This window comes from Miscanthus floridulus, chromosome 1 (assembly GCF_019320115.1).
Source record: "Miscanthus floridulus cultivar M001 chromosome 1, ASM1932011v1, whole genome shotgun sequence".
NCBI lineage: Eukaryota > Viridiplantae > Streptophyta > Magnoliopsida > Poales > Poaceae > Miscanthus > Miscanthus floridulus.
In genome coordinates this window covers 151513114-151525422 of record NC_089580.1, presented here as the reverse complement: position 1 = coordinate 151525422, position 12309 = coordinate 151513114, and the positions used below count along the sequence as shown (strand labels likewise).

Here is a 12309-nt window from a genome sequence, read left to right as displayed (position 1 = left end):
CGGCGTGAGAGAGATGACGACGCGGTGACGGGTCCGCCGTGGCCCGCGACGGTGCAACAGGCAAGCGGAGGAGTCGAGGAGCGAGCGCGACCCGTCCTCTAACCGCCGCTGCCACCCCCGCCTGACGTCGCGCACGTCGGAGCCCAGCTGCCGAGCACCGACGCCCCTGCCCTTGATAGCTGTGCGAATCTAACCTACGCTCCGGCGCGTCTTCCGAGTTCCACCGCCTACGGCGCTGGTGTATGTCCAGATGTGCGAAGAGGCGGCGGCGGCGGCGGCGGCTGGAGCAGGTGGGGCGACGGGCGTGGTGGAGTGGAGGCCTGGAGGGGAGCAGGACAGAGCAGGCGGGAGGCGAAGCTGCGGCCGAATGGAGCGGAGCTGGCAAGGGCTGACGGAGGGAGCGAGGAGGGCGAGGTGACGGATTCCATGCATCCGATCTGTGTATCGTAGATTGGGAAATCCTTTTTTTTAGAGCGCGTGGGGAAGGGCACACGCGACCGGGCAACCGGACAGGGGAGGCACAAACTCACCGGCGCTAGGCGGTCAAAACTGCCAGATGGACGAAGGAGAAAGGCTGATTCCACGCGGACCCCTCTGTCCTATACTCCGTCCGTGCTAAAAAAAATAAAATCATTTTAAAAAAGACTTAGCTCAAATATTAGAAATATGAATTAGAAATAATTTTTAAATTGTCGAGTTTGAAAATATAAAAACCATATAAATAAATTTGTCTTGAAAAATACATTCATAAAAATATACATACATTTTTTGATAAATATTTTTATAAAAATAAAGAGTCAAAGTAATACTTTAGAGACAATGTCGCTGTCAAAATGATTTTATTTTTGAGTACGGAGAGAGTACTGTGTACTAATAATTTGGAAGCCACGGTTGTGCAGAAAGTACGGAGTATATACTCTACCCAAACCAACGTGTAGAAATCTTGTGGCGTGACGCAAATAACAGCTAGCTATTCTGTAGCAAGACGTCGTGGGCAAAAGTCCCCGGGGAACTGAACGATTGATTAATCGGACCACCATCATTTACCTTACTGAATCTAGTTAATACATACACTCCACCTTAGAATAAACGATAGTATTTAGTTTCTGGAAAGGAGGGAAACAAACAATGGTACTCCGTAAAATATATATACCAAATTACTATAAAAAGTATTTTTTGTCATGAATATATTAATAATATACAAATCTCGAGTGTGAGTATATAAAATTTAAACCAGATATCGTTGCTAAGTTTAAAACTGTACATAAAGTTTTATTTAAAAATATCAGATATCGAAAGCTATGGACTCGGACGGCGCCCACCGGGTGGGGGTGGGCAACTCCGGACGGCAAGCGCGGCGACACATGGTCGGGGTACAGTACAGGGCTACGTCTCTTTCTCCTCACCTCGCTCGCTCGCTCGCTGCCCAGAGCCCCAGACTCCCGATCTCCACCCCACACCTTCGTCGTTGTCTTCCTCTGCTGCGGCTAGCCTGGCCGTCGCCTCCCCCACCTCTTCGATCCCGCGCTGCGATGGAGCGGTACGAGGTGATCAGGGACATCGGGTCGGGCAACTTCGGGGTGGCCAAGCTCGTCCGGGACGTCACCACCAAGGAGCTCTTCGCCGTCAAGTTCATCGAGAGAGGTCAGAAGGTAATCGCAAATCAATCGCCGGGCGCCCGCCCTTTTTCTTTTGAAGAACATCGCCCGCCCTTCCTTTTCCTTCCCCGTCCCACCCACCTCAAAGATCATCCCCCCCGCGCCCCCCCCCCCCCCCCCCCCCCCCCCCCCCCAACGAGTCTCCTTGGTGCCGTGCGCATACTACGCAGCAGCTGGTGTTCTTGGGTAGTACTGTACGCTGGGTGGGTTAACACCTGTTCTGCTGCGCACTAGCCTGATCAACACCTGCTCTGTTGCGCACTAGCCTGCTGCTTCGTCTGATCGCGAACGCGGACCCCTCCAAAATGTTGGGGTTTCAGTTTTGTCCTGAAACCTCAGCGGCCTTCAGATCCATCAGACGGAGGTGGTCTCCGCTCCACGTTCGAGACCACAGATGCATCGGCCGAGTGATTTTGTTATGCTTGTCAGAGCTTTTTTTTAATTTCCTTCTTCTTCATTCAGGGTACTGATTAGTATCCCATTTTGTTTGATATGATACGTCTCTGTCTTTTTCTTTTACAAAGTTTTTATCACAAAGTTTTTCCAAGAACAAAAAACTGGCGGATAGTGTACAGGGAGACTTCACTTCCCGGTAGTTTTGGCCCCCTTTTCCCCGGCTAAATCGCAACTTGACGGCTTGTGTAATTGGTCAATTCAGTCTTGCTTGACCGGAGACCTCCTTGATCATTGAGTACACGTGATGGTTTAATAAAGCCAAGTCTTGCGTACGGCATTAGCCTCAAGGAAGCTACCAGTACCGAACTGTTCTATTAGTAACTTTCCGTTATACTAAAAATTCCAAAGTAGCATTTGCTTTCAGTGATTGTTTTTCCATACAGTTCAATATCAGCCTGGAACATGTTAAACTGTACTATTAGAGCTCATTTCCTTTAGTTTAATTGGATGGTTCTCCTAGATTAGATTAATACTATCTTTTGGTAGATGTTTCTAGCATATGTGTGATCTGTTCATGCATACCTGTGAACACGGTCGAGTTCATTAATTGACGCTACAGTTAGTATGCTAAGCTGTCCATTGCTCTTTTCTCTTTTTGTGAGGCTCTGTCCATCGCCTGAATATAATATAGAGTAGTATTCGGATTTCTTTCTCTATACTTTATGCCAGCTGCTGTGGTCACACGTTGTCAAGTTTATCTATACTTCCCTTTACAAGTTACTTTTTTGCTTGGAGGATCCTTCATGTAATCATCATATTGCACATTGGCCCCCTTTGGATCACGGATTTTTTTTACGGCTCCTGCATTTTTCATGTGAAAAACGAACTGATTCCCTGCCGTTCCAAAGGACCTTGAACATTATCTAGCTCAGCTGATTAATCAATTCCACATCTTTCTTCTTGTCTCATAGATTGATGAACATGTTCAGAGGGAGATTATGAACCACCGGTCCCTGAAGCACCCAAACATAATTAGATTCAAGGAGGTAAATTTCTCAGACATCTTGGAAAGGAAGAAATGTTCTGATATGAGTTTGAAGTTGTGTGATTGATAGCTACACACGTAAGTGTCTTGAAACTGTTACTTTTGATGCTTTTTAAAGAAGAAAAAAATACAAATGTGTTTCTGTTCTTATGGTTTCAAGTTGTTAATTGTAACAACTAGAGTACAATGACTAACTGATCAGCATTCGTGTGCAATGTCAATGTGCAACTATTTCTCCTCTTCCCCACAAAGACCTATTCCAGATAGAAAGTGATGGTTATCTGTAGTCCTTTATTTCCGGTACAGGGATAAATCATAAATGGAATATGTAACGTGAAAGTCTACTTGCAGACTTCTGAGGGTTCGTCTGATGGCGACTCCAGTGGTTTATGTGGCTGTGCGCCTGAGTGTTAGAAAAGTCAAACAGGCTAACCAGGGTACTTAGTACTTCTATTTTTTTCCCTAGTGGGACCAGTTAGGCTCTCCTTTAAAATTATATTATGCTTAGTTTGGCTTACCACTTGGAGCTTTTCGTACTACTCCTACTCAACAAATTTATTTGTTATCTACAATGCCAGGACATTTCAGCACATTGTCATTGTATAATGTATTTACAGCAGTAATGCACATTGTCATCAAGGCTCCTTTTATATTCTTTGCCTGTTGAACGAGATGTTTGAGCGACACTTGTGAATAGCGTGCTGGTGACTGCACGTTTTTAGATATCTTTTATTGTTATGTGACTCTTAGAACCCCATTCATTTACCATTTATACTTATCTCTTTTTTTTAATGAAGGAATTGTCTCTGTCTTGTACTTATCTCTAACTCTATCTGCTATTTCTTTCCATTTCATCATTGAACACCTGCTTTGGACTGATTGTCAAGGCTTAATCATCAAAAATCATTTCTAGGTTGAAAATTAAAGTAGTACTTAGTTTTTCAGGTAGTGCTAACTCCCACACATTTGGCAATAGTTATGGAATATGCTGCCGGGGGTGAGCTATTTGAAAGGATTTGCAATGCCGGGAGATTTAGTGAGGATGAGGTAAAGAATGTTTTCCACAGGCTTTTGGTCTTTTGTTGTGAGAGCGTATGCGGTATGCCATTACATCGACTGATTACTCCTTACTCTTAATAGGCAAGGTTCTTCTTCCAACAACTGATTTCGGGAGTGAGCTATTGTCATTCCATGGTACAGATTCTGGCAAGTTGCTTGCAGGTAGCAGCTTTGGTCGAACATTACTAACTCAGTACCACTATTTATCTGTTTGCCCTGCAGGAAGTATGTCATAGAGATCTGAAACTAGAAAACACTCTCTTAGATGGTAGTGTTGCACCTCGGCTCAAGATCTGTGATTTCGGTTACTCCAAGGTAATTCCTGTGCAGATTATATATAGTAGTCTCTCAAGGTGGCATTTTTCATCACCTAAACTACTACCTTCCTTTGGGGCCCTTTCCATTTTCAGTCTTCTGTGCTGCACTCTCAACCGAAATCAACTGTTGGCACACCTGCATATATTGCTCCAGAGGTCCTCTCTAGAAAAGAGTATGATGGAAAGGTAATGTCTGTTGTATTAGTTCATTGCTTTGATGTTCTAAGCATTGCAACTGAAACCTTGAAACACCACATGTGAAATATTAGGTTGCTGATGTTTGGTCTTGTGGAGTAACACTATATGTGATGCTCGTCGGCGCATATCCTTTTGAAGACCCTGATGACCCAAAGAACTTCCGCAAGACTATCACTGTGAGTACACCAATACCCTGCTTTTATGGTGTTCGCGAAAACCCAAAAAACTTTTTTGTTTAGTAGTAAATCGGGACAATGATATGGAACTCGTCGGTGTCTTGCACAGAGAATACTCAGCGTACAATACTCAATTCCAGACTATGTTCGCGTTTCAGCGGAGTGCAGGCATCTGCTGTCTCGGATATTTGTTGGAAATCCTGAGCAGGTACCTTTTTTTTCTCTCTCTTGACATAATTCAGCTTACAAGTGCCAAGCTCCATCATCTTCCAGTAATCTGTTACGCTCATAATTGGCCTCGCTGCAGAGAATAACCATTCCCGAGATCAAGAACCACCCGTGGTTCCTCAAGAACCTGCCCATCGAGATGACCGACGAGTACCAGCAGAGCACGCAGCTGGCAGACATGAACACCCCGGGGCAAAGCCTGGAGGATGTCATGGCGATCATCCAGGAGGCGCGGAAGCCTGGGGACGCCGTGAACCTTGCCGGGCACCTGCCCTGCCTCGGGAGCATGGATCTTGATGACATTGATTTGGACGATATCGATGACATCGACATCGAGAACAGCGGCGACTTCGTTTGTGCAGTGTGATGCTCACGCGTGGTTCAGGTAGCAGAGTAGCAGCGAGCTTTCCTTTGGTTGTTGGTGTCTGTAGATCCTTGTTGTGTTATGCTTCCATTCGTTTCTGGATCACGCGTGTTGTGTAACCGAGAAATTGGCGTGGCTGTGGACAACATACATCATGAAACTTATATGCTGAGATCTGCACAAAAATCCTTTGTGATCTGTTGCCGATCCGCAATAGTACAGCGTATATTACTTTAACGATCTGCAGTTCATTTGGAAAAATAGAATCATTTCATCAGGGATCTCAATATTAGCAGACATAGTTGTGAATTTTGTTGTCGACAGTGTGAGCCTAACATAAATTTATCACTCTACGCCTAGAGTCACCATCATATGAAATTAAGATATACAAATCAGTCTAGTATCGGATCATAGGATTTCGTGCAACTTTTTGAAGAGGACCACTGGAGCAAAACTCTTCGTAGAAAATGTGTAGGATTTCCTAGGAAATCGTATCGCAACAAGGAAAACCTATAGGAGCAAGTTTTTACTAGTACAAGATATGGTAGATCGAGTTCTTTTCCAGACAGTGGGCATTGTCCTATTCGGCTACAAAGATAAGGGAAGCTGGTGCATACCCGACCGGAGAAATGTACTAAAAAATACAGAGTACAGGCAAAAGGACCTTCATTTTCGGTTCTTCCTCTGACAAGGGCAGCTCCGAATTCGGTAGGGAATTTGAGTTTACAAATTACAAGATACGAGCATAACCTGAAAAGAAATCTTTCTTTACTTTCAATAAAGCACAATGTGTATTCCTACTGGAAGGTATAACGTACTATGCAGTAGCGGTCTGTACGGCATAGGAAAAGCATTTCGAAGACGGAATTGACAGTAAACTACACAAGTAATTTTTTTCCCCTACAAGTAGAGTGAAGCAAAAGAAGAAAAATAGAAGTGGCATGATCGATCATTTCATCGATCCGATCACTCATCGTGGAGCCTGGAGGAGAGACATCGAAGAACGCGATCAGTCTAACGGATCGATGCTCAAAGCCGGCAGGCACGAACGAACGCTACGCAGGCCGGCTACACGCCGCCACGGGTGTTCTTGGCGGGTTTCACGGAACGGCCGAGGTCCACCGCCGGGGCCGACGACGGCGTTGTCCTCTGGTCATTGCGAGGCAGCAGGTGCGGAGGCGCGCGCAGGCCCAACACAACGGTAAGGTCCACCCGGGGCGGCGCCGCCACCGACGGCGGCGCTGAGCCGGGCTGTGGCAGCTGCAACGGCTCGAAGACGCGCGCGCGCCGTTCCTCCTCCTCCTGTTCCTCCTTCCGGGATTGTTGGGCGTACTCGGCCCGGGCGTCGCGCAGCAGCAGTGTCATGAACAGCTCCATCGCCTCCTCGTCGCCCACGTTGTCGAACACGTCCTCCCAGCGCTTCACCAGCTCGGCCCTCGACATGCTCCGTGGGACACCGTCTTTGCCCGTGTTGCCGTCGGCGCCGGGCGCTGCCGCCGCCATGGCTTCGAGGCGCCGGACGATCGATATGCGTGCTCAGCGGGGGCGCTAGCTTGCTGTAAGCGTCGTTGGCGCGTCGGCGGTGTGGATGTCTAGTTCTTTTCGATATCGAACTAGGCTAGCGATGGGAGAGTTGCAACGGCGACCGCGTGGTCGTCGCCTTATATGGCGGAGGACGCGTGCATGCGGCGGGACTTCGTCTGAAGCGGACTCGAACGCGGATCGGAGTCGGTTTTCAGTTGCGTCGACTTTCCAAAGTGACTTTTTTAATCTTTTTATTTTTTTAAAAAATAAAGGAAGTAAATTTCGCTGTTTATATCCCGTAGTCGGATTTGGCAAAATTGGAAGGGAACTGTTGTTGGAGCGGTGTTACTGTTGGCAATGGCGCTGCCACGCTGGCGTGCTGACCACGCCAAGGCACTGCCAACGCCGGCTGGCGCCTGCCAACGTCCTCCGGCAGCCGCCGGCCTCCCCGCCTGGTCTCTGCGTAACGTTGACCTGGGCAAAAACTAAGATTTCCAGATACCAAGGGCCTAGATGAGAATCTGTTTCAAAATAGAGAGGTGCATTATAGCTATTTAATCTAAGGCACGTTCTATGTACTGATCTGTGATGGAATGAGAAAAAGATAGAGTAAGTTGAGTTTGAGTCATAAGGTGAGATAAGGAGGAGAATGTTAGGATGATCTTCACTAGTTGGCCCAAAGGCCAATTGAGCCCATGATCCGTGCCTTGATCGGGGCGCTCAGCCAGTTCTCCTGGCTGATAAGCCTCCGTCGCGCAGCGCCATAAAAGGATGGTGGGGCTAGGGCACAAGACATGAGGTCACCGGTAGCCGCCAGCCCCACCCCGAAGTTCCTAACCCTAAACTGATCGAGAGGGGCGTTGTAACCGACAGGAAGCGCCATTGCCTTCGTCGCTGCCACAGCACCGCACCTGCGCTGCTGCAGCGTTCGACGACGTAGCGGGCGCCTGCACGGCTTCCCCTATGTAACACCTCTGGTGTTTTGACCTAGCACTAAAACTTGACATGTCATCATATGCATTGCAAATCATTCATAAAGTAGAAAATTTTGAATGCATTCACTAAATAAGCTTTATTTCATAAGTTGTTATTTTATGTGATGTAATGTGATCCAAAACTCTAAATAAAGATCATGACCAAAAGGGTCAAATTTCATGTGATCATGTGAGACCATGTGTCATTTGACTCAAATAACCCTAATGGGCCATGTAACTGGTCAAAAATCATAGTTAAGTAAAAAGGTAAACAAATTAAATTTGAATTCAAATTCAAACCATGAAAGTCCATTTTGCCCCTTCTGTCTATTTAAAAATCCATTTGGAATTTGGGGGTGTGACAAAAATCAAAGTTGAAGCTTATTTTATAAGGATCAACTTTGGTATTCAAAGTTTTTAAAGTTTACATATAAAATTTGGAGTAATTTTGAAATGATTCAAATGCTCAAATGCACCCTAAATTCAAATTTCAAAATGGAGGCAGAATTTGAAAATGTTCATTTAAGCAAAGTTGTAGAACTTTTGATTTTGAGCAACTTTTATTTTTGGAGATTTCCAACTTCTTTAGAAATATTGAGAGTAATTTGTAAAATGAACTCAGTGGCAATTCTGTAACTCTTCTGAACAGTAGCACGACTACCGCCCCACCGCCGGCGTCCTTTCTTCGGCCTTCCAGACGCGCCCGTGGCCGCCCTCGGCTTCGCACTGGCATGGGATGCTCGCTGCGTGTCGTTCCCTCGCTCTCTTGGCCGCGCTATAAAGCTCCGACGCTATCGTCTGCTTTCCTTTCCCTCCTCTGTTTCCTGACGCCGCTGCCTTAACTCCGTCGAGCTCCCCTCGCCTCCTCAGAGCAAGCCAGTCTAAGCAAAGCAGTGTTCTAGCTCCGTCTCCTCCTTATGAACCCATCCCACCAACTGTGGTTATCTGAGTCCACCGAGAACAGCCGCTAGCGACCCTTCTTCCTCGCAGCCGGCGACCTCACCCGAAGCTCCGTTTCACCGCGGCCAGCGTCATCCGGTGAGCCGTTGTCCTTGCTTGTTGTCTCTACAGCTTCGTCTCGATGCTATGGTGCTTAATCCGTTCTTGCTTGGTCGTTTTGCCCACTGCAGTCACCGGAACTCCGTCGTCGACGAAGTCTGCTCCGCCGTGACCGCTGTCACCGTCGACCCGCGTTACCGTAGCTTCTCCGGTCTCGTTCTTTGCTTCAACACGTTCGGGGTGAGCTGCTGATCCTTTCTAAGCCTTTTGTTTGATCTCTACCGACCTTGTTTCGCCGGCATAGCGCTGCCGTGCCACCGCGTCCGCCATGGCCGGTGTAGTGCTCGGTTCTGGCCGCGTAGGGTCTCGGTTGTGCCACCAATCATTGCGCCTTGTTGTAATGATCACCATGATGCCTTTGCCTTCGCCGTTAGACTCACCATCGGTGAGTTAGCGCCGGTCAGCGCCGTCGTCGTCGTGGTCAAAGCCGAAGGTTAGGGATGATAAGTGGGTCCCGTATGTCAGCGACTGTATTGTTCAAATGGAATTTTTCTATTTTCAGAAATAGATGAATAGTATTTGTTTTTGTTATTTTTGTGTAGATTTATTTAGAGCTCCAAAAATTATGCAAATTTGTGTGTAGCTTCTGTACATGTTATATTATGGTTTAAAAATATGAAACTTGAAATTTGAATAAATTTTTAGTTTTCAAAAATTCAGTCCATTAATTGATAAATGTAATTTCCATGATTTTTGTAGGCCACTGTATAACTTCAAAAATTATGAAATTTGTTTTAGTACACTAAATTGTCATGAGTAAGCTTACATAAAAATTTGAGGTCATTTGGACCAAGTTCATTTTTAGCTTAATTCCAAATTTAATTCAAAAATGGATAAAAGCAAACCCTAAGTGCTAGTTTAGGGTTTGATCTTGTTTTGGTCATGTTTTGTGACCAGTAGGGTTTCAAGGTCAATTTGGTCAAGTCACTTGTGTGGTCCTTGATGGTAGAATTACAAGTTGATTTTGTTGGCTTGCAACTGTACCGCGAAGGAAAGTTGTATTCAAGGTGTTATTATATTTCATGCACCATGAAAGCATCATGTTTACATTATTATCATGTTGAAGCATATGTTATTATTTCATGTAGAATCCAAGAGTGAACCGATTCTAGTTGAGCAAGTTGTGGAAGAATCCCCGGTTGTCTCAGGATTCGATATTTGTGGTACTGATCCGAAACCTAAGATCGTCAACGAAGGCAAGCCCCGGTTTATGCATTAAACCATTACCTTGTTTACTTTGAAAAGTTTATCACCTATGTTACCTATTGCATTAAGTTGATTAATTCAAATGTTACCTACTTGATGCATTGCCTACCTTGTTAATTGTTTACCATCCTTGAAGATGATTTCATTTACAAAGGCGTAGAATGCTTAGTATGCTTTATGGTAGGCTTTCAAAGTAAAAGTTTCGATACGATCAAAGATGGCATACTGGCCAAAGAAAGAAAGAAGATAGAATGAACTAGAGACTAGTCGGGTGACTTATCTTGAATGTTGGGTAATGTTGCCAACTATGTCGCTTAAAGGCCACTCATTGTGGATCTTCTGAACGAGACACTTTGTAGTACTGGTCACATACTCCGGTAAGCCTACTTCGGCTAATCCGATACTAAGATGAATGCCCACGCACCGGGAGTGGAGAGATGGCGGGAGTAGCATGTACCCTCGTGGCTAGAATGTGGTCGGATTGGAGGTGTGCTGTGCTCTCAGGTGGCGTGGAGACGGCTTAGTATGGGAGGATCCGGTAGCGAGGTTGATATATGCAAGATTAAGTTCTACATATGTCGTGTGATAAGGATTCCCCAGCTAGGACTTGAATCAATTCGAATTGCCGGTGCTCCGCGGATATGGAGACTCGATTTATTACAGAAGCAATGTAGGACTGGTGAATTACTAAAACTTAAGAAAAGGAATGGAATGAGAAAGATTGGAATATGGGATATGAACACTTAGTTTGAGATAATGAACTAAAAGGACTTAGGGGTAAAAACTTGAAAATAGGATCAAGAATAGTAAGCTTTTGGCAAAGAACTTTGAATCTTGCTACGTCCTTACCTTGCCCCAACACCTGCATCTCTAAAGTCCTTCACCCCCTTTTACGTCGGGTCAGTCTTGTTGAGTACTTTTATACTCAGGGTTTGTTAACCCTTGTTGCAGGTGAGTCGCATGCGCAGGCTTGTTTTGGTCCCTGCTGGATGACAGTGTTTGAAGTCGATGATGATGAGGAATGATGAATGGCCTTTGGACAAGGCACTAGTTTGTGTGAAAAATAATGTTAATGTAATATTATCCCGCTACTATGGTTGTATGACACTTATGATTTTGTAAGTTTGAAACAACTGGTTTGTAATATTAAAACTTAAGTCTTCCACTTTATAATCTCTGATTTGTATATTGAAAACTATTGTAATCTACAATGTCTGTGATTGGGATCCTGTTCGGAAAAGATTCGTGGATGATTCAGGTTTCCCGAGGACACCCGACAGACCTGTTAAGTTGTTGGAAACTTATGTACGCTATCAGAGGTCTATTGAGACAACGATAGATGCACGTGGGCCCGATTTCTTAGGAGGTTCTGCCACACCCTACTACGACTCCAATGGCCATGTCGCGGTGGCGCCATGGCCGTGACTACGCATGGCAAGGTACATCACCAAGTCCCCCATCTAAGCTAAGTATTACCCACTGATCTATGCCTAGAAGTACTTTTAGTTCTATCAATTGTACCAAACCCAGGTTCTCTAGTGTGTAGATCTAGATCGGGGTAGAAAAGTGAAAAGAAAGTAGAAGGAGGGGATTCATTTTCCGAATTGGATCGAAACCCGAACCCTAACCCTAGAAGAAAAGTGGACGGAGAGGGGAGAACCTACCTGGTTTTCTCGCCGCCGTCACCACCGCCGTCACGCATGAACAAACTCGCCGTCACGTGGGTAGAACGGGACGAGCCACCGCTCGACATTGGGTCACCGGCGCGTGGGCTCAGGGCGCTGACACGAGGCCACTCGACGGCGGCGCGCTCACCCACTGGGGAGCGCGCGCTCCGACAAGGGGGGCCGCTACAGCGCCGCACTTTCTTCTTGAGCAGCCTTGAGTCGCCATCGCTTCTGTGTCTAGTGCACTACAACGTAGAGAGAGAAAGGGGAAGAACAAATGGAATTAGGGCTCAGGGGAAAGCCGACCGTGGGGAGTTTTGATCTGTCGAGAACGATGGACGATCGTTCGATTGCGATCGACGGTCGGTATTCGCTAGACCGGCTTTCAGCGTAGGCGAGTTGAGGAAGTCCCGGCCCAGGCCCAGGTTGCGGCCTAGG

General features: G+C 46.2%; 1 protein-coding gene across 1 annotated transcript; it reads left to right on the top strand.

Moving 5' to 3' along the window:
* The first annotated feature begins 1383 nt into the window (after window positions 1-1383).
* LOC136543990 (serine/threonine-protein kinase SAPK1-like) lies at window positions 1384-5678 on the top strand. Its single transcript, XM_066536287.1, has 9 exons — window positions 1384-1652; window positions 3026-3100; window positions 4045-4146; window positions 4240-4293; window positions 4381-4473; window positions 4569-4661; window positions 4745-4849; window positions 4959-5057; window positions 5157-5678. Exons 1-9 carry the CDS (start codon window positions 1533-1535, stop codon window positions 5442-5444), a joined length of 1029 nt encoding a protein of 342 aa, XP_066392384.1. The 5' UTR covers window positions 1384-1532; the 3' UTR covers window positions 5445-5678.
* The last annotated feature ends 6631 nt before the right edge of the window (window positions 5679-12309 follow it).